We start from the raw sequence: 23,040 nt of genomic DNA, 5'->3' as shown, positions 1-23,040 counted from the left end.
AATAAACTGGTTAATCACTCGACTACCAGGTTTTATATACATATAATGTCTATAAATATAATATTTGATTAATAAAAGATCTAAAATGAACTCGACATAATTTTAATTATAAAGCATAACAATTACTTGTTTTTTAAAAATTATTTTAATAAAAATTTAATTAAATTATTCCTTTTTTAATTTAAAATAATGAACGTTAATTATAATTATAACAATAATAAAATTATACATTAAAATAATCTCAAATTAGATTTTTTTAATTTAATACTTTTTATTGTTATTATAATAAGCATAAAATAATGCTTTGAATTATTTGCAGGGGGTTAAATCTATAAACACAGAAGGGTATTGAAAGATCTTATACAGTAAGTATGCTTAAAATTTTATAGTTTTAGTTATTATTTAGACTTTATCATGTTAAAAAATCTGAAATATTATCAAAATAACTGCGACTAGTTGCGCTTGGCATAAACAACTTGCTTAAAGACATAATGATATAAATGAAGATGCATTAGGAATGTTTGATGTGTAAAATATGATCGATAGGATTGTCACAGATTGTGGGTTACTTTCGACACTTTAAATGAGTGATTGATCTCATGGGAGTGAAGTTCTTTTCTAACATCATGAACTTAACTAGGTGTTAGTCAGAATAAGGGGAAGTGTTAATGCATAGGACCTCTGCCTCTCAATTAGCGTTTTAAAGAAATAAACCTAAATATTTAGTAAAATTTTTTATAATAATAATAATAATAACACTACAACTATATAGGCCTAATATTTTTTAAGTATAATTCTATATTTAATCCATTAGATTTAATTTTGTATATACTGTTATATTATATTATATATACAAATTAATTTTTTTATAATTTGTTTTTTAAATAATGTTAGGTATAGGAAAAAATTATATAAGTGTATTATAGATATTTATAGAAAAGTAATTATTATTTTAGTTATAAATTCTAAAACCAGGTGGTGCCACCATAAATTGCCATGGGATTAATTGCCATTACTGATTTATTCTGTTAAATTCTCCTTAATCGTTGTTTAAACAAAGATTAATGAAGTCTCATAATAATCTTTCTATATATAAGCAGTAAAATATAAAAAATAAATTAAATTAAAAAATGGAATGATCATTATTCGGGTTATTTTGTACGCATTTGTGTATTTAAAAAAATGGCCGTCGCTGGGAGGTGGCCGTTATTGGAGGTTCGGCTGTGTTTTTTATTATCTTCCCTCACTTTAAAGTTTATAATAAAAGAATTTCGGATAAATTAGTATTCTATTTCATGCAAATAAGTGAAATTAGGTAGCGCCCACATATATCAGTGTGTAAGTATATAATTATATGTTATAAAACGAGAAAAATAAGACAAGGAAAGGACAGTTTCCATAAATGAATATGATTTGATAACATATCTTAAAAATATATAATAGATTCAGGGCCATCGAGAGGGGGAAGCAGTTGATTTTTCTCTTCTCTTTAGGGATCCGTAGTAGTTTCTACCCCCATAAATTAATGTTGTTTTTACTAACAAAGATATTTAAGACTGCTATTTATTAATAAAGAAACATTCTACTTATTTCATTCAAAAAATTAGGCAAAGGGGGCCTACTAATGGGAAAAGGTGCTCGGTTTTACAGCGATACCAAGCTATTGACAGCCTCAGTGGATTTATATTAACTAAAATAATCATTATTGATAATCTTCTATCTTAATGCATCCACATTTAGATACTTTAATCAAATAAACTTAATTAAAGTTAAATTAATTCACTGAATACTTTTTTAATGAGAGATATTCTAATTAATATACAAGGATTGTAATTATTTTTAATACAATATTAAACCTGTAAAATTATTAATTTATGTATATATAGGCCTAGACTAATTGTGTCTGAATTAATTCTGCTTTTATTTTTAATTTATTCGTTAGTATATATTAAAATTATTTTAATTTTTTAATGAAATATATGTTTTTGATATTTATAAAAATTTCAGAAAATTATAACAGTTACAGTTTATTTTTTATATATTTATTGTTTAGGCCTATACAAATTCATATACTGTATAACAGATCATGAATTTGAAATGTTTAAAAAAAAATCACCGTCGTCCGTCTGTCTATCTGTCCTTCCTAAAACTCGAGAACGGAGCTAGATAGATAAAATATGAGACCAGATGTAGAGAACTTAGGGGTAGAAGGCCCCGATTAAGTATATATGAACTTTTGGTTTAAACCAGAAGTCGTGTTATTTCAATTCAAGATTTCACCTGAAAGGAGTTAAATAGACAACTGGCACGACTCGATTACTAAAGGAAAAGTATGATGTACAGGGGCAAGCCACTAGTAATTTGAGGTGGAGAGCATATATTTTAAATTAAACAAATTAAAAATATGGTTAAAAATTGCAACCCGTCATTGTGACGATGACATTTGCTCGTTGCATTTTGCCTTTAATTTAAAAGTAATAATTTCATTTCTATTAAAAATACTCTATTTTTCTATTCTTATTAAATAAATTGTAATTAAAACGATTTAACGTTATGAAAACTTTACTTTATTTCACGTCATTTCCATGTTTCTGAAGGTCATATCACTTAATATTTTTATAAGAAGAATTGACCAGTTTCTTTATTTAATTACAGTCGAAATATTTAGATACAATTAATTTTGTTTTCTAACGATGATTAAGAAGTTCGTACGAATGAGAAATTCCTTACAATCAATAAATCACAAATATTATTTTCTAATTACTGACATTTTACACTTGAGGAATTTAAATGAATTTACTTAGGATCTAAAGGAGGAAAGTTGTTTATTTTTCATATCATAGAATGATGACAGAGATGGTAACGAATGAATAATTACCATTCAACTTTTATTTTTGAAAACTAGACGTTTAGATTAACAACTAGAAAAAAAAAATATATATATATATATATATATATATATATATATAAAGAAATCGCAATCGCACTTAACGTTATATTTTTGAAAACATTTACAAATAAATAAAGAGACGTGGTGGAAAATAAATTGGAGTAAAGAAGCGATTCCTCTAGACTTTTTATTAAAATGACTCATTTCTTTGGGTCATAATTTCAAACTTTCTATCAGTTAGAAAAAATATCTTTCGGCTTAGCTAAGTCTAAAATGGGAAAGTAATTTTAAGCTGTCGTCTTACAGTGGCAAAGCACAGAAGCATAAATGCGAGATTGAGCGAATGGAGGATAAAAAAACGGAGCCATATATTCTAGTAGTTCAAAACTTTAGAAACCTGTCGTCTATCAAGAGTCATTTTGCTAGGAAAGGAAACATACTGACGGAAAAAATATATCTGTTGGAAAGAAATAAAAAAGAACTATCGAAAGAAGGAGAATTGAAAAGCGCGACCGAGAAGTTCTAGAAGTTGTTTTGAAACGAAAGACAGAGTTAGAAAGGAAGGAATCGTGTACCTATTGCCTGGAATAATGAGTTGGTGGCAATGAAAAGAGATACATTTAGAGAACTGATGCGATTTGTCCTCTTAAATCAATTCAAATGGATGATGGAGGCTGAGTTCTACTACCTCTCTGCCAATAAATAAATTGCTATGGCTAGAGCCATAAAATAGTCGAAAAAAAAAATGTAGCTTATTCTTTTAGATTGGGTTTATTTCGGAAATGTTTTAAGTCACCACTTTAAGATTTTTTAGTTTAAATAAAGCGAGATTTTTGTTATTAAAGGTGAGGATGGGAAAAAGTGCAAACATCAACATAAATCTTATCGGCTCTCTTTGTGATTACGTGCTTGTATTGAGGTCGAGCTTGGCTCAAGGTTTCGAAAGTAACATAAATCTGTCAAGTTTACAGGTAGACGATGGGAGAGAAGTTTTAAAATTGTATGGAATTTATGTAAGAAGGGAACTCCTTATCCACTCTTTCAATAGATGTTGCTCGACGCTCCTTCAGTCCGTTCTTATCTGAATTCCTAATAAAGACGTCACAAACTCCCCAAATGTCATCTTCCTTTTAGGAAAAATCTATTTGGGAGTAATAAAAATGTTAAGCCAATATCGGGACATTTAACTCTGTTCTACACCAGTGAATTGCGACGTTTATCCAAAGGAAAATTTATTGCTATCAAAATTCTCTCGTAAATTCTTACCTCTTTACAAAAATCTCTGCTTTAAATTAATCCGTAAAATTATTTAAAAGCTGATCGTGGTTTTATCACGTATTGTAATTTAATTCTAGATTGTTTTTTCTCGCAGTGTTTGGATAATGGATAATGAAGCAGACAAGCGGTGCTAAGTACAACTCCATTAGATGCCTTTTATTGTTTTATGAGGATCGTGTCGATGCTATCTTTTATAAATTTTAAACCATTTATATAACTCAATAATAAAGTAATTGGTCGAAAGGAAACAGGATAGATAATGTAATGTTTTCTTCTTTTGATATCACAGCAGATGTTCAGTTGGGAACCTGCCTTGTTCGCCTTTTTGTCAGTAGAGAGAGTAGAGCCATGAAAAATTACTTCAATATCTCTATAAGCTGTGCCTGGAGACAGGACCCGTTATTCAAGCAAGCATCTGGCCTTCCACTTCCAAAATTAAACTTACCAATTGCTTCTGAAAGCGGACAATATGCATCAGGAAATCACACTTCATCTATTGTATACCCTTTTTTCTATTCTTTACGAGTAATTCTTAATATAAAAGATCGTGTTTCGTCCAGGCAGAAATGTGAAAATTTTAGGAATATTCCTTAAAGGGATGCTCGTCCGCTAAGCAAATTAATCCGACGGGAAAGTGGGCATAAGGCGTTTTTTGGACGAAACGTTTAGCCGTCCAGCTACCTTCCGGGGGCAAGAAGTAAATTGATTTCTTGAGTAGAAATCATTAACCTGTTATTAAGACACTTCTTCAGCTTACAAATACGGTACCGTAATTGTAGCGTAGGTTTTAACTCAAGTATGGCTCGTAAAAGTTTGATAATTATAGAGGATGATTTTATTATCGTCCATTAAAAGCTATACTAAAGGTGCAATAAATTCAGATTAATCAATAAACGTGTAATTATTCTGATGGTTATAACTTAATACTTTTATGGATTTAACTTGAAATTTATGCGCCGATGATGAATACGTTAAGACCAAGGCGCAAAATCCTAAACATTATAACCATATAAACACCAGGTGTTGGATCGCCTACTCTAAATGGTGTGGGTATTTAACAAGGTCGCCATCTAAATGGGGAATGTCAGAATTGACCAAAAATGTCAGGAGGAGTCGGTTCATACCAACAGCCTGCTGGCTTTTCTAGCTTCTACTCTCACTCAGTCACCCTATGGGGGCCCGTTGGGCGCTTGACACATAGCGGCGTTTCTTCTTGTGATTCCATACTTCCACTGGAGAAAGGGGGTCTTGATTTATCGCCCTTGCTTTGTGATGTCACGCTAAGCTTAGCAGACATCGTGCCATTTAAAAAGGAACTGTTAGGATGGTTCGACTTGGCTCTCACGGTCGCACTCCTCTTATTACTGCCAATCGCTCCGAGTTTTAATTTCTTAATGTGTCCGATTAAATGTTGGGAGGGTACACGTTAATATATCAATTGACATTGTTAAAAGATCGTTTGTCATGTTGGTATACTGCACGTCAAAAGTTAATTGTTAGAAGGGTGAAGATAGTGGTTTGATGATGCGTGAAATGGGCTGTTGAGTTCGGGAACAGTTTGATTTTTTACGTGTAACGCCCTTTAAATTGAATTTGTATCTATTAAACACAACAAAATTCCTGTATGTATAGTAGATTCTTAAAAAGACATGTTCCTAGGTCTTTTTTCCAGCGCTAAACTACAAACTTGCACATATCAATTCACGGTTGCAAATATTAAGTTTCAATATTTGATCAAATATTCAAAGTTGTTAGCAATTAATTAACAGTTCTACTCGAGTTTTTAAGTGAAAGCTTCGTTAATCTTTAAATTATATTATAGATTTTTTTCGAGTGTTAATTTAATCCAGATAAGCATCTCTGGATTAAAACCCTTATCAATTTTGGATAAACTTCGGGGTCCTCTTCGTAATTAAAATAAAATCCTTGTCCATCTGCGCAATCATCGCGTGATATCCAATTGTATGTTATTCATCCACACCAACGTAGGGGAAGGATACAGAAGTACATTCTCTTACTAATCATAAATTCCAAGTGGAAAAGCAGCTCCATTTCCGTGTCCCGGGACGAGCAACAGAGTATCGAGAATAATAATAATAAAAAAGAGCACAAAGAACTAAAGATGTGGCTTAATTTATGTGGCTTCGGGGGAATGCTTCAGACATCGCGTCACGTTCATTAAGAAAGCCATTCACGTAGCGAAATTAAACGAATAAATAACTGTCCGTATAAATATTGTCTTACAAAGCTAAATGTCCGCTTACAGAGCATCTATTTATGTAAATGGAAACATTAATTCTGCTTTGCTAATTGCCGAAAGGTATCTCGTAATTACGCGTCTTAAACAAACTGTACTATTGGGGCCTCTTCTACTTCCCTGTTGGTCGATGTGCAGCATGCCGCCAACTTCAAAGTCCACACCACACCATTTACTGGCTCGATAGATATCGGCCGACGACTCGACCCGCTTGTTGATTGGTCCGACAGTGATGCCGTAAGAATGGCAGTCGTGTGCCACATGGGAGTTGTACACAATGTTAGTCGAAAGTTGTGTGTCTGCCGGCGTCTGAGTCTTCCATCGCCCATCTTAATTACTCTATGAATCGCGATTTTGTCGAATTGGTTAGAGCTTAGGGATAAAAGTTGGAGTTAACATTTTTAAAGACGGGATGTGAAAAAGAAAGGAAGAGTTTTCATTGGCTGACGCTGGTACCATTAAATTTTCACTCCGGTAGTTATGAGAAGCTATAGGACACGACGTTTGGTCCATACACTATGTAAGTGACAGATACGGTCGAAAGTGTGTCCTGTTTGGTCGGACAATGTTGAATAGTGTCGCAATGATCTGTACGACACTCCTTTAGACGTCTTTCACACGATTCGAGTTGTCCACGATGTCTTCGAAAAACAGGACTGTGGCTTGTGTTGCGCTCATTACCAGCCTCGTATTACCTTTCGTCAGAGGAAGTTGGTGGTAAGTTTTAAGATTTTTTCTTGTCATTTTCTACTCTAGAGCTTGTCTTCTAATTTAAAATCGCTGAACGATAATTCATTCTGAAACACCTCGTATATTTTCTACTTGACAACGTTTTGTGATAATTGTACTCGTGGGAACCGCTCCCACTTCGATTAAAATATTGCCATATCGCTTCAATTTAATTAAAACGATGGCCTTTAAGTTAATCCCTGTAGCCCACGTTGAGAAATGTTAATATTATACCCGACTGCGGCCTAATTTTAAGTCGTTTTTATCGTAACTGTCTAGTCTACTATATCAGTATATTGGTACTTCTATCAGTTTATCGTTGTTGACCGTTGTCCTCCAAAGTATACGGCAGTTCATTCATAACATTTGCTATCGTCTTTCTATCTAGAAATTGGCGTCGAAAATTTCCTCTTGTTTTGCATACGACCAACGTTTGGGTGATTTCTTTTATCGCCTAGACGAGTAAAAACCATTCCATAAGTTATAAAAGCGACTTGGCAAATTCGAGTGTGGTTTCGGGCCGTAATCGATGTAATGCCAATCTCGAAACTGGGTTGAGATTTATGCCAAGACCAAATCGAAAGCAAAATGGTTATTGTCAACAGTCAGTGGTCAGGCAAGGTCTCCCAACTGAGAGGGATGTCAGACGTCCAACACCCCACAGCGTTACAGCCGCGATGGTGTAAAGATAGGAAGAACCATCAATATCCCTCCACGATCTAATTTCCGAACACTAAGGTCAGCCTGACAGAGATTCTAGAATTTTTTCTTGACTTTAAACACACCTGTAGATATTGATCACGGGCTACGTACCTGAGTCATTGGTCCTCTGACTCATTGCAGCTTTTATGGAAATCTGACGCATCTTATCTATTTTTCATTTGTCTAACTGACTAATTTTATTCTCCGATGATTTCTGCTTTATTTCTCTTTACCGCATACACTCAAATTTTTAAAATATTAATTATATTTTCTGAACTAACAACCCTGCCAGTCCACCCTTGGCGTGAAAACGCGACAAACTTCACAAATATATTCCGTAATTAGAAGAAAACCCGTACAAAATAAGATTATTGCCAGTTTTTTAAGAAGAAATCTGACGTTTTAACTATGAGGCCTAATAACAATAACGCTATCAAGTCGCGTATTCTGACATATTACAGCTATATACTAGTAAACAGATTGGGATTTACATGTCAAAATCTGATGCTAGATTTAGCAGAAAAGCTACAGGCCAAAAATGAATTATAAACACAAATTAACTTCAGAGATTAGTACAGATTAATCTCTTACAATTAACAAAAGTATTACTAACATTAATAATTTAAATTTTCCAGTTTTTAAAATGATTATTTCAGTCCGTTTCTATGAAAAATATCCTCGCTTACAGCATAAACTTCTCATTTTATTTATTTATTTATTTATTTATTGCTAGGCCTCCGAATTTAACGACTATGATTTATTTATATAAAAATGATTTAATGATAATTAGCATGTTTAGTTTTAAAATAGATCATTTAAATTAGGAATGGGCTTAGTTTCCATTTCAATTTTATAACGTGAAAGAGTTTGTAGTGTCCGCTTAATGGAGATTTGTGTTGAGGCCGAATAACGGCGATGATATATTTCTCTTGGAATATTCTTATGACATCTTTACGATCGAAGGATATCATTGATGGCCAGTTAGGACCATGTGATATCTTCTGAAAGGAAGAAGAAGAAGAAGGAAAAAAAAAAAACACAAGAAAGAAATCCTTTTAAAAAATCGCTATTGGAATTTTTCCATTCTACGAATTATATTTTTCGTAAATTTTCAAACGAAATCAATTCTTTCGAACAGGATTTCGTTATTTTTATATTCTTAAATCGTTTTTATTCAGTTCCAGATGTAAATTTTGTACTGGAACCTTTCGTGTCTGAGGCCTCTCGGTATGCTGATGTTATCGAAAAATAATTATAATTAGGTCTATGAGTTTTCTCCTTATCACTAATCTATCACTTTATCTCTTAAAGTAGTTCGAGTTGCAAAATTTATAATGGAAATTATAGTGTGCGGATAATAAATATTTAGCATTTCAATTATAAATAGCTAAGCTCGGAACATTCCAAAAGAGAAAAAATTCGATTGGAAAATCTGTAAATCGGAGTGTTATTTTATATAATAAACGTTAATATCGTATAAACTGAGTTAAAAACTGCTATTAAAACTATAATTAATTAACACTCTTATTAAAAATATAGTTAATAATTAATCATGTATTATGTTTACTATAAATTCATGAATGTTAATGCAAAGAGAGATCGGTTTTAACCAGAAATAACCAAGAAATTTCTTAAAAATTAATTAAGCTTATTAATTATAGAATTAATATAGTTATAAATGTAGCATTTGTTATAGAATTGGCATTTTTTAAAGCTCGAAATTTATTACATTAAAGTATTTGAGCCATTTAAGATCATAGACGAACACATTTCGACAATTAGATCAAAGGTATCTATTCAAATTAGATCCGTAAACAGTAGTAAAATAGCTTTATCAATCTCATTTGTTTAAATTATCATTAATCGTTTATAAGATAAATCATTATCTCATTACAGATCTATGATAATTACACACAGACACACACACACACGGTGCATTTTATACGTAAGCTAATGTGAATAATTCATATTTTAATTAATAAAATATGAGTTGTCTTCGAAGTCTTTATTATCGTTGTCGATAGATATACTCCCCTACTACCAAAATTATCCGTGTGCTGCCTGATATGTTATCATTAATCCTAAACTTGCATAATTGGTAATTGTACTTCTCTAAATATATAAAGAGATTAATGCCATATTTGTAATTTAATAATCAATGCTGTAGAGATAATATTTTATATAACAACGGAGCCTTCTGTATAAAAATTTTACCGTTTGGTAGCGTAAATTTGTACAAAATGGCCTTAATTTTTAACCAAATTTATAGTTTTAACGGAGTTTTAAGGTACTTTAGCAGTTACTTATCGATGAATGGTAATTAATAACCACTAAAGTTAACCCGTAACTAATCGTTAAACTATTAAAGCAGGAGTAAAACCTTTATAACTAACCATTAAACGTCTTAATAAAGCAACAGAATTTGTTTCAAAAAAGATAGAAAATTTACGCTTTAATTAATGGATAATTAAGTCCAAAATTAATAGCAAAATAACGAATTTTAATGATTAATTAGTATAAGCTAGTAAACCTAATAGGTATAAGTAGATTCTGACTAGAATTTGGAGAATGTTCAGTAAGAGCAGACTTTGTTGTCGATTTTTAGTATTTTGAGAGAACGTTTCTAGTCGAAAAACTTTAGATAATCTCTGAAATTTTACGGCGTGGGTGGCTGTCCATGTTTTAATAACAGTAATAGCCCGATACAAAGAGGAGTTTTAAGAGGCAGAAAAACTAATCGAGACAAGTTTCCCTTAACAGAAAAGAAGACGTTCTTTGAAAGATCAACCAGCAGCTGGGAAAAGACTTAGGAAACAAAGCCTGCCATAGTATTTAGACAAACATGTCGCTATAACAGCTAGAGGTGTTCCTCTTCGCTCGGTTTCGAGATAAAAACCAGATAATATTCCCACGAAAAAGGTGAAAATAGGCTCAGAATGATGTACAAGTTTTTCTATTTTTGAACCTAAGAAGCCTTTAGGAATTTCCATCTCACCCGATAAATGTTAAGGGAAAATTTAAAGGAAACAGAAATAAAAAAGTAACCGATGTTAAGTTGCATATATTCAAACCGTTTTTAAATATAATTAAGCATAATTCTCTTTAACAATCACATCTTTGTCTACTTGTACTGTACGCGGTGTAAAAATACCTAATAAAATTTACTAGACAGGACCTGAAAAACAAGAATGAAGCTATAAATTAGCAATTACTATGTTTTCTATTCCGAGGATGAAACCATATTTACTTTTTTCATAAAATATGATTTACTAGAGACGTTTTCTGTAACCAAATAAGGCAAAAAAAAAAAAAAAAAAAAAAAAGAAGAAAGTAGGAGGTAAAAACTGCAAAGTATTACTAAATATAGAGTAATGCCTGGCTTATCTATAGATAAATGAAAATAAAAATGTTTAATATATTTTTTTCTATTTCTAGTTAACCTTGTGCAAAAATAACACTATAAAACGACAAGTTAATTAAGTTTAGATGGCAACAGTTATTTTGCAATAGCTGTAACTCGTTTGGTAAATATTAATTCGTTAATTGGGTGGGTCGTAAATATAGAAAATTTTCGAATTTTAGAATAAATCCGAGCACGAATTTGGTGTTTTCGCACGGCAAAAATAAATTGCTCTCGAATGGAATGTCAAGATTAGACACGGAGTCATTTGGACTGAAATTTTTATACTCAGAACCGGAGAAGAATATGTAAAAATTTGATAGGAGATAAAATAGAAATGAAGAAAGAAAGAAGAAGAAGGGGGAAGAAAAAAAAAACACTTAAGAAGAGCGAAGATGCGTACTGAATGTCAAACGATTTAATTGCCCACAGACATTGGACGAAATGCGATTTCCGCGTCCTAAAACAAGGTGAGAGGTAGGAAAAAAAATAAAAAAATAAAAAAAAGGTACCCTAAGGAAGGGACTTTTGTGAAAAACTTCCGCCAGCCAGGACCTCCCACGGTCACATTAAGTTGGACTGTGCATTAACCAGGTCCATTGCATCACCTGTTAGGAGCAGTCACGCCGACGATAAGCGAATCTCTCTTTCTGTTTCTTGTGAACTTGTCGCCGACCGCTTGCCACTCAAAGGCCACTTTATCGCTCCTCTGTCGCCACTGTAATCCTACTAGCGCGAGGATCCTTATCTTCGAATTGGAGGAAAGTTGATCCCGGAGAACTCTCATTACTCTTGTGGCATCTGTTGAATTTCTTCAAATTCGGGGTCGACTCTTTTGTCCGTTCGTTCGATGATAACTACAGATATACCGCTTTTTATACCTCCTCCCTGAAAATTCTACCACACTTATTTATGTTCCTATACGAATATCGGGTAGCCGTAACTAATTAGGAAATTTGTCACGCCGTGTCCGTTAAAAATAAACGTAGAATGACTACGATATTATATAATTTCCAATTATTCTATATATCAGAAAAGAAGAGTAGTGGCTGCAGTGGTGTCCGATAAGGACGACCGTTGACAGATATTATACAAGTAAATTTGTTATTATCGAATGATACACTTGCGAGCAAATGTTGTTTATATAAACACCCACTTTATATTCGATTCTATAAACAAAGTTAAACGTTAATTTAAGAAAATCTTCTTACTACCTTTGCTTAAATGAATTTAATATTTCGCTGAAAATTCGTAAAGAATCAACGTTCAAACAGCGAAAAGAGCAGAATTAATATTAATTTAATTAAATATTAAGCCGAAGTATTGTTTAATGGAAGTAAAATGAAGCTTATAACGTATGGAAACAACAGTTTTTCAATTTTAAATTATATATTTCTCGAGAGTTCTCTTCGAATTTTGGCATTCGTTTCAACTCCGTATATAAAGATTGAGGATAACGACGAATTCATACACAAGTTAATAATTATCAAATGACAAGTAGCTAATTACGTCTCCTGAATTATCTCCAAGATAATTTTAGACAAATTCTTTGGAAATCTTTAGCTTAAGATTCCTCATTAAATATAATCGCTTACTGCCTCTGTCACGCAGTACAATGAGCGTATAAGCCGTAATTAATTATTATAGTAAAGTCATATCGATAATGAAACCTTTATATATATATATAGATTTCGAAAAGTGGGCATTTTTTTAGTATTGGTAAATTATCTTTAGAGGATAAAGTTAGACTAGTGGAGCAAATTATAGCTCTCCGCTGACCACTGATGATTCACTAATAACTGTGCCATTAGAGGTGGCAGCTGGTAGGGGAGGTTGCCATGCACGTGCATGTATGGCAGGGGGAAGCTAATCTCATGTACTGATTCACGAGGCTGCAGCGTCGGTGTGTTGCTGGTGATTTATACCGAGATGCACTCTCGGGGACGGTTGCATAGCCATGCGGTGCTTGTCCTTAAGCACGAGGGAGCATTTTCTGTTCTGACAAACATCGTCACGGAGTTGTCATGATTTATTGGTTCGTTGCGAATTTCTGAGGCTTTGGGTGCTTCTGGCTGTCTTTCTTTTGTGATGCTGTGATGTACGGGCAGGAACAGCCTACTTGCTCCCAACTGCGGTTTCCTATATAAATCTCGTCCGATCTCTCTCTTTCTCTCTCCTTTCCTAGTCCTTTCACACATATATACGCAGGGTTAGACAAGAGGAGGGCCAAATCTTATTACGAGTACGTTCGACCGCATACTAAATAGAAACAATTTCAGGTAGGATATATGGGGGATGACCTGACTCGCACACACTTCGCCTTATAAAGAGAAAAAGCAAATTGCTGCTATTGAATCATGACAATTATACGAGATTTCCAGAAAGGAAGATCTCTCTTTCTCTCTATAACCTCGAATTAAAAAAAAAAAAGTCGTACGGATAAATTCTCATGCGTGATTGGATAATGGTTTTAAAGCCTTCTCGACGACAATGAGGCGACACTTACGATATAATTCTCTGTAGTATGCAGAGAATGTTGATCACTCGAAACATAGGGGTTTATTATTCAGCAATTTCTTTCAATATTTAAGGCATTAGATACTTAAACTCAAAGCTTATCCATTGTCTCCTTTCTGATGAATTCTGATGTTGTAGCCAAGGTGATACAAAAGCAAGCCACTCCTCCGTTCGGTCGGTCGTCTCCAATTTGTCAGCTGTCAGTCAGAGACCCTCTCTTCCGTACTCACCACACAATCGCTTGGCTAACCAGGTGTTCCATTTGACCTTCGATCAGCTTCGTCCTATTTTCTATTGGTCCGCGCAAAATATGAACCCCTTTATTGAATCTCATCTTATGCTACCATCGTTCTCGTCCTCCGTCCTCTTACAATAGCATCCGTCCTTTTGTATTTTACCCATTATGATCTATTTTAATAAATTTCGATAAGCAAAACAATTTTTTTTTTTTTTTTTCCACATTCTTTCCGGCCAGTACGTAAGTTTGTTTTATTTTAGAAACTGTCACTCCATCGAATGTTGATGCTAGACATTGAGTGATGTTAACGTGATCGGAGCAGAATTGAACGCCATGTGGTTTCAATGAGATCAGTCTTGCCCGATTACCCTCATTCTTACCTCAAGGTCGATTATTTCTCCAATGGGAATCCCATTATTACAGAAAATATTAATATTAGTTGCTAATTCTTTCATATTTTTTTTAATATAGCAGTTAACGAAAATGGCTGATGCTTTCTGCGAACTCTTCAACGCTCTTCTAATGCCGTAGATAATAAAAATTCCATTATATTTACAGGTTGTTGGGAATGCCAAGTACGTATCAGAATACGCTAGAGCTCAAACCGACAACGTATAAGCATTATTGCCGCAAACTGTATTATTTGGTGGAACGACAACGCGAGTTGTGTGGTTTAAGCTACAACATTTTGCAAACGGTCAGTCGAGGAGCAAAATTGGGAATCGACGAATGCCAACATCAATTTTACATGAATCGTTGGAACTGTACGACGTACAACAACACTCCAAGCGTCTTCGGTGGAATTTTGGACGTCAGTAAGTAGGTTTGGTATCGTTTAATCCGTTTTTAATCACGTTACAGAATTTCTCTACCCCCCTACAAATTTTAAATACTACATTTTTTAGTAAATTTTTCCAATAGAACCGCTTAATTATCCCCCTCCCCCTATCTTATCCGTTCCAGTTGCTACTTTATAAATTAGCTAAGTTGACCAGTGTTGTTGCTCGGGGGAGATACCTGTCATCAACCAAGACGTAACCTATCAAAGGAATAACATAGCAAATTGACAGCACACGAAATCTAAGAGACAGGTAAATACGCGGGCTAAAGTTTAATTGTCAATAGGGCTTTTCTAGGGCGGAGTCGGATACAACTAAAGGTAATCAAGCACCTGAGGCTCTTTTTTTTCCAAGTTCTGGTTTGCTCAAGGCCATCGATACAAATGTTAGCTTATTTTTTTCCCCGTTCATTATATTTCTAAGGATTAATGCCAAGAATAATAAATGTTTATTGTTTAGTATACCAGGATGTGAACTATAATTAAGAACTTATTAGCTTGTTCCTATTTCATAAACGTATGAGATTTAAGCACCGCTTTTAACCTAGATTGTTTCGTAATTGTTTTTTAGGTTACACAAAACGAGAGAATGAAACGAAGATTACATTTTTCTTTTCCTTATTTGCTTTCCTCGACGTGTCTAATTTTATAATTTTATTTTTATTTTATTTTATTTTATTTTTTCTTCTCTCTCCCTCTCCAGTAAAACAATATCAGTTTACTTTCCTTTTCGCTTTACAATTTTTTTTTCCGAGTTTTCCTTTCTAACTTTATGCCCTTTTAATAAATTTCTGCAATCAGTAGAAACCGAAAATTTGCTACCTCCTCTTCTTTATTGCTTTCGATGATAATATTTCATGGGATAAAAAGTTAATATTTAATGTATTCCAAGAATGAAAGAGGACAATTTTGAACCTATTAGTATCTTCTTTTCGGTGTCTTCCGCCAAATGTTTGGCCTGTCAAAAAGATACGCAAAATATGTTTACTTTCATCCTATATTTAGAAGATGCCACTTGCACAGTTTGAAGCTAAATGGCAAATGCTAGAATTTTCCTGGTTTGTTTTCCTTTCTACTCTTTTAAATTTCCGATATTCATTTACAGAAATTTGATTTTTGTGCGCCTTGCACAGCTCCTGTACTAATATCTTTACTTAAGAATTACTCGCGAGCGCAACTATTAAAGGAAAAGGTTATAATGAACGGGAGTAGAAAGTTTTAATTCCTATCCTATTCCTATCCAATTAACAATTGAGGAAAAAATCCTTAATTGTTAATTGTATCCCGAATAAAAGCGAAGATACTTATGTAATAGAAGATTCCTCGACTTCCTTGCATAAATAACTATGAGAAAAATGGCCTAAATTTTTATTTAAACGGCGTTGAACAATCAGACATCGTATTGACGAAATTTCTAGTTAAACGGTATAAATCTAACGAATTTTGTCGATAAAAATTCGATGCGAATAAGATAAACGATGCATTAATTAGTTGTAGGAATAAATTGTTTTGTAGGTCGAACAGGTTAAACGCGGAAAAACAAGAGTAATTTATTTGGTGTGGATTCTATAGTAAATCAATTAAGTATTCCACCAATATCAAATTAAAATCTAAACTGGATTTTTCTTTCCCCTTCCTATCGTCTGGTTACGGGGATAAGAAAACGTAGATGATGATGTAGATACAGCGAAGATGATTTACAAGATAGGCCTAGCTGACAAAATAATTTCCAGCGAAATTGTTATTAATTTGCATAAAAGTAGTCGAAATTTTGCTATGGATGAAGTCTTTATTGTTCGTGGTTGGGTTGTAAGGGGAAAAAAAAGGAAACATTAATAAGCATACGGGCGAAACAAATTAGATTTCAAATCTAGAAAAGGAGATAAACAGAATTGGCTTTTGCTCGATTCTTGTGTGGTTGCCAAAAGGAAACAATTGCTGATAGATAGACAGATTATTCTATATATAGGATACATGAATTCTATGAAATGTCTAGAGAAGGGAGTGAAGCTGGCAAAATAGGAATGGAATTGTGTAGTTTGTTATTTTGGTCCCAGTTTCACGGTAATTTCTTAGTGATGGATGAGACAAATGAGGACTTCGGTTATGTTTTGGTCGGTGTGCTTCCTGCTGCTACAAAGCCATCTTTGTCTATATATGACAGTTACTGCGACCGTCTTTTTTGACAGAATTCAGTCTGATTCTATCGTACGACAATCCCCCCTTCTACCTATCAGACATCTGCCGAGTGGGTGGATGTTAACGAAACGGTTTTTAACTTTGGTAACATCTTCCCATTGACACTATCTGCCATCTTCGACGTTTTTTCCACCGGTTGGGCCATTAAGCCGTGTTTTTATAAACACCACACTGTCTTCCACGCAGATATAAATCTTTAATCTTTCAGAAAGAATTAAGAAAGTTAAATTATTAGCACGATAATCATTTGGTGACGATAAAGCATAAAGGTTGAAGTGTAGAATTTCTCAACGGATTTATGACCTTTTCTGGGGATGGTGGAGAAAACGAATTTCTTTTTCTTTTTTTTTTTTTTTTTTTTTCTCTGACGCTATCAGGTGAGTTACATCTCGAGAATTTTGGCACATTAGTGCTTAAGACAGTAGCTACCGAAAGAACATTGTTCAGCAGACGGCAGGCAGATGGTTGCACAGACTGACAACAGCAGGACCTTGATAATCTGACATAAACTGGTGGAGAATGATGACTTTGTTCTTTCATAACCCGTGTGGTCTAAGAAACATTGATTAATGAGTAATACGCGAGGAAATAAACCTTTCGATTTTCTTTTTTTTTTCACTCGGAGCCAGAAAATTCGCTCGAAGTGTCCCAAAGTCGTCTCGTTTTTTAACGTCATTCGTATAACGTAATTTGATGGAAAATCATTAAAAAGTGACGTCACCGCCGATGTGGACTGGAAAAGTTTCGTTGCAGGTTCTGTCGTCTCTCAATTTATTTGACTGTCGCGGACGTGGGGATCGAATTTCGACCACCAATTACTCTTTTCTAGAATAACACACGACGGCCGTACGATTTGAGTTCGTTAGACTAATTGCAACTCGACCAAGTTCGAGTTGTAATAATGATGACATCAAGTGATCGGTGGGCGATTGGAGGGTTTCAAATCCCTCTCCGTCAATAGGTCGCTCGTAAAAGATGTTCCCGGGAGAATTACTACACAACTCGCTGTTTTATGATGCACATGTCTCGTAAATAGTCGCTGTTCGATCGCCTGTCGCTAGGATACGCTATAACAAATTCATTCGTCTCCTCTCTTCTATTATATTTCCGAGTGCACTACGACTTTTTACTTCGATCTGGCTAATTTTTCCAGGGTTATATATATGTATTGTAAACCTCTATACGCGGTGATAAACCTAAATCCAACTGTCGAGTAGTTGATTAAACTTTCTTGCAATCTGGCCAACTCCCTCCCCGAAAAACTTATCGTCCATACTCTCTACTATTTATTCCGTTATCCATCGAAGGGAATATAATTATTAGGGAATTAAAATCTGAAAGTAATATACAGAAAAAAAGACATTTCGTTATTTATTCCTAGTCGTAGGGGTTAATATTATTAGAGTCGAAGTTCAGTCACGTGGTATATATCGATAACGAGAATAAACTTTGATCCAAAGTTTAAAGAAAAATATTAGTAATATCTTCTTACACACGATTTACAACATGGAGTTTTCTAAATAAATATCCCTTAATCTTCCCGAAAATTGAGTCTATACGGCGGCTACACGTGAACTCAATTATATATTTTGTAATCTAAATACAAACGTGTGTTCAATTTATCTCTCTTTATTTATTTAAAATCGTTTTTATCCGCGGGTTTTACATCGATTTAATTCGCCCAGACTTAATAATTGTTGAAATAGGAATAAAAATTCGATTTTTCTTTAGATATTTTGCATAGAAATGGAAAATTTCTTCCTTGACAGTTTACTTTCGTGGCTCGGTTGATTGACGTTTGTTGATTCCTTCATTCACATGCCGTAACATATCCAATTAATTTCTATTTATTTTCCTTCAGATAACATAATTTATAACCTTCAAAACATATATCGCAAGGCCTATATAAAAATTATATTCGATAGAAATGCATATTAAAAAAGAAAGAAGTGCGTGGAGGGGTTGCAGTCGGAGTAAAGAGAACCAGGTTTTATTTTGAGTAAACTAAGGATGTTTATATATAAAACGGGATTTGTATATGTAAAAGCATCTGGTTGTAATTTTACTTTTGTGTTTAGACTATACCCTTTTTTTTTCTTTTTATTGACAGGAAGTCGAGAGAAAGCATACGTTTATGCCATATCTGCTGCCGGTGTGGCCTACAGCATCACCCGAGCCTGCAGCAAAGGAGAGATGGCAGAGTGTGGATGCGACGAAAACATCAGGACGAGGGACACAGCAGGACGTTGGAAATGGGGTGGTTGCTCGGAGGATATCAAATTTGGAGCCAAGTTTAGTAAAGATTTTGTAGATTCGGGTGAAAACGTTAAGAAATCCGATGGTCTGATGAACATACACAATAACGAAGCCGGACGAAGGGTGAGATCACTTCTTTTTCTCTTCTATAGAAATTAGCCTGTAAAGCGCGTTACGATTTCATCTCTTGGTGGAAACTAACGTTTTAAACCGTGTTAAGACGGGCATTTACAAAACTTTCCGACTAAACGACTTTAGGATAAGTTTTATGATTAACTTCAGTAAGTAAGAATGTTGAACTGTAAAGTTTACAGAAGCATTTGTTAAAGTATATTTTAATAGTGGAAGGTGGAGGTAGTGGGGTAAGCCATCTGGCTAGGCTATAAAAGAAGCATTGTGATGCACAGTAAAAGCCAAGACGAAGCCACCGTCCGAGCCATATGTACCATTAAAAGACCACTTTTGCAAATTGAAGGCATGGCAATGATTGTTTGGGAAAAGAGACGAATGACTAGTTATTGGGAGAAAGGATATTAAAACGCAGCGGTCGGAAGGAAATGACACGTTCCTCTCTGTTTATTAGCTAAAGGGGCTCGGTAATTGCTGTTAATGGTTAGAGGGAAGTCTCCACTTGCTACTTGCTCACCTTGGCCCTCAGCTGTTAAGAGATAAGAATGGATATTTTATTTTCACCGGTTGGAGTGCCAGTGCCGAAACCTGCCGTTTTTATGATGTCTCCTCCATGCTTTGGGACCTTTAAAAACTACAGATTCTCCTTTATGTTTGCCGTCCAACGCCGGTACGATTTTCCAAAATAGTTCGAAAGATTTCATACTTCTGTTCTACAATTTTTACGTTTCTCTACCGATAAGGCGCTAATTCGAAAGATAATTACCACATTAAAAAGGAATGTTTGTAATATTTCACTATTACTTTCTACATTTACACGGGAGAGAGTTTAAATCACTCTCCTCTCCCTTCAGGTAACGAGCTAACAATAAAAATTCGCAAATTAAATCAATAAAGCGTGCGATATAATATTATTTATTACAATTTTTCACTGTCTTCCTACTTAAATTCTCTTTAGAAAATGAATATTTGATCAGCTTTATCGGAGGAGCCTTAATAAAATAAGGCACGCGAACAAAAGTATATTAACTGATGAAGCCTGAAATAAAGTAGGCGAAAGCACTTTTTAATATTAAAGGTTGGCGACATGTTGCAGTGCCTTACTTTATCTTTGAAATACATAAAAAAACTGACATTTTGTATACTTTACCAAATCATAAATTGAGTTATGATAAAATATAAAACTTTGCAGGCAAAATTTTTAATATTATAAACAATATTAACCAATGAATTTTCTTGTACGTAATCTGTTTAGTTTCTAATACGAAGCTGTGCCTTATACTCCATATCTCGAGTTTTGCGATATCCTTCGTATCTAAACACGCTCGAGTCTTACGGCAACATTTGTATTTATATTTAGAAATTTTACACCCTTATCTATCTTAGAAAATGCTTATTAGTTTACATTAGGCCAATATCACGTGTCGATAATAATAAGAAACACAACTGAGACCCGGTGCATATATTTATCTTTATATTTGGGAACTTTACACTATAACGATCTCTAAACAAAGGGGGAAAATGGTTTCCTCATTAAAATATTTGGCAGTAGGACCATTAGTTTAGGCAGAAATGGAGATTAACAACCGTAATTGTCGGGAGACACTAATATAGGGGTGCAGAGAGTATCAATCCGATGGCCTAATTGTAGGAAATCGTTGACAATCAGTAGATATCAGTTGAAGAATATAGCCTGTAGATAAACTCCGCCGAGTATAATTATAGGAGGGCTCCGATAACAAACAAATAGATACAATCTGATTTATTACAAATAAAAACCCCATGTTCCTTTTCTCTAAAAGATGGAAACGTTTTAAATTCTAGACTCTACGCGTCAGCATGGAGTTAGTATGCAAATGTCACGGAGTGTCCGGATCCTGCACCGTCCGGGTCTGTTGGAGACGTCTTCAGCCTTTTCGCACCATAGGCAACGCGTTGACTAGTAAATTCGATGGAGCAACATACGTCCGAGCCGTTCAGAGAAAACACAAAGCCACCCTTCGTCCTCTGAAACGTAATATTAAGAGACCCAGCAAAAGGGATCTAGTTTATCTGGAAGAATCTCCAGACTATTGCCACAGGAACGAAACGTAAGTAGATTCTCTACCCCTTTGTAAATATATTTATTGCTATGGCCTATAACACGAGATGGTTGTGTTACAGATTGGGAGTTCTGGGCACTCAAGGACGCCTGTGCAACCACACCAGCTACGGTATGGACGGTTGCAGGTTGTTATGCTGCGGTCGTGGTTATCAGACAGTGGTGCGTGAAGTGGAGGAGAAATGTCACTGTAAGTTTGTATGGTGTTGTAAAGTTCAGTGCGAGATGTGTCGCTATCAACGAGAAGAACACTACTGCAACTGAACATCCCTTTCTATTATCATTTTACTGTCTCGATGTCAACCTCACTTCCAAGGTCTAGATATAGTGAGTACCCATTTGGACACAATGAATTCATCTTTTACATTCCTTGAGGTAGTGTGTGTTGAGGGGAAGCCCGTCCCCGTGTCGCATTGACATCAATTCAGTTTGTAATTATTATATAAAGAAAAAAAGTTTGTACCGTATGTGGATTGTAAACATTGTAAATAGTTTGGTTAACGTCAGTTTGTTTTATATAGAGGAAAAAAAAAAAAGATTTTTATGAATCGTGCGTGTGTCGTGACGTGTTACTCTGTCTAAGTGTTCGTGTCGGCGCCATCATCTTTTGGTTATACTTTTCTGTGATTTTTTAAACGTTATAAACGTACAACGTTAGTAGAAACGTTCAGTGATATTTAGAAATAAAGTATATTAATTTCTAAATTCTCATTTGCATTTTATTTCCTTTCTTAAAACCTTAAACGTTACAAAAAATAATTTAAAAAACTACGTCATACAAACAAAAATAACAATTAAACCAAGAGATAATTATCTCGAAATTAGTAAAAATAGTATCAAACTCTTTGTAAATAATGAGCTTCGTTACTAAGAAACTCATTATAAAGTTACAAAATACAAGTTTCTTTCTTTTTTTTTTTTAAATAGTTATTCCGTTTGTTTATCATAAAAACAAATTATCTTTCAGTTCAGAAATGAAACGTGTAAGTAGTCGGAGGTCCTCGACTGTGCCACCATCGTTCCATGATTTACAACTGGAGCTGTTTACTCTCTTCATGCGATAGTAACCCAGGTGGAAAGATCTGTGGATAAACATTTTTAAAATTACAGATTTTTCTAACCCCGTTGAATGACAAACTGCAGAATCCTTAATGCTAAAAATCCTTATCTTAAGATAATTAGTGTGATTACAGGGCACAAACATTCATCCAATTAATCTATTTTTGGTTAAAGTCGGATACATTTTTTTTTTTTAATGTAAGAAATTTTAACGATAAACATCTTATAAAAGTTCTTTGATCTTTATTTATTTTTCGGGGGGAGGAAATCACGAATTGGCCCGGGGGTAGGGGTGAAATTAGTATGTAACAATTGGCCAAAAGACGAGAGGGAAAGAATTCGCTGACATAACACACACCCGCTTCAGATCATCTCGATCGCCTTCAGCTTAGGTAGATATTCATCTTCGTGGCACAGTGGGGGGTCAAACTGATGAGATGCCATTTA

General features: G+C 34.2%; 1 protein-coding gene across 1 annotated transcript; it reads left to right on the top strand.

The window, feature by feature from the left end:
- Positions 1-6,687: 6,687 nt before the first annotated feature.
- Positions 6,688-22,239, top strand: LOC136969437 (protein Wnt-4-like). The gene is made up of 5 exons (XM_067263593.1): positions 6,688-7,142; positions 14,570-14,826; positions 19,159-19,427; positions 21,258-21,523; positions 21,597-22,239. The coding sequence occupies exons 1-5, from the start codon at positions 7,063-7,065 to the stop codon at positions 21,796-21,798; spliced, it is 1,074 nt and encodes a 357-aa protein (XP_067119694.1). The 5' UTR covers positions 6,688-7,062; the 3' UTR covers positions 21,799-22,239.
- The last annotated feature ends 801 nt before the right edge of the window (positions 22,240-23,040 follow it).

This window comes from Centruroides vittatus, unplaced genomic scaffold (assembly GCF_030686945.1).
Source record: "Centruroides vittatus isolate TY-2023 unplaced genomic scaffold, ASM3068694v2 contig_1787, whole genome shotgun sequence".
Classification (NCBI taxonomy): domain Eukaryota; kingdom Metazoa; phylum Arthropoda; class Arachnida; order Scorpiones; family Buthidae; genus Centruroides; species Centruroides vittatus.
This window is presented reverse-complemented; position numbering and strand designations above follow the sequence as displayed.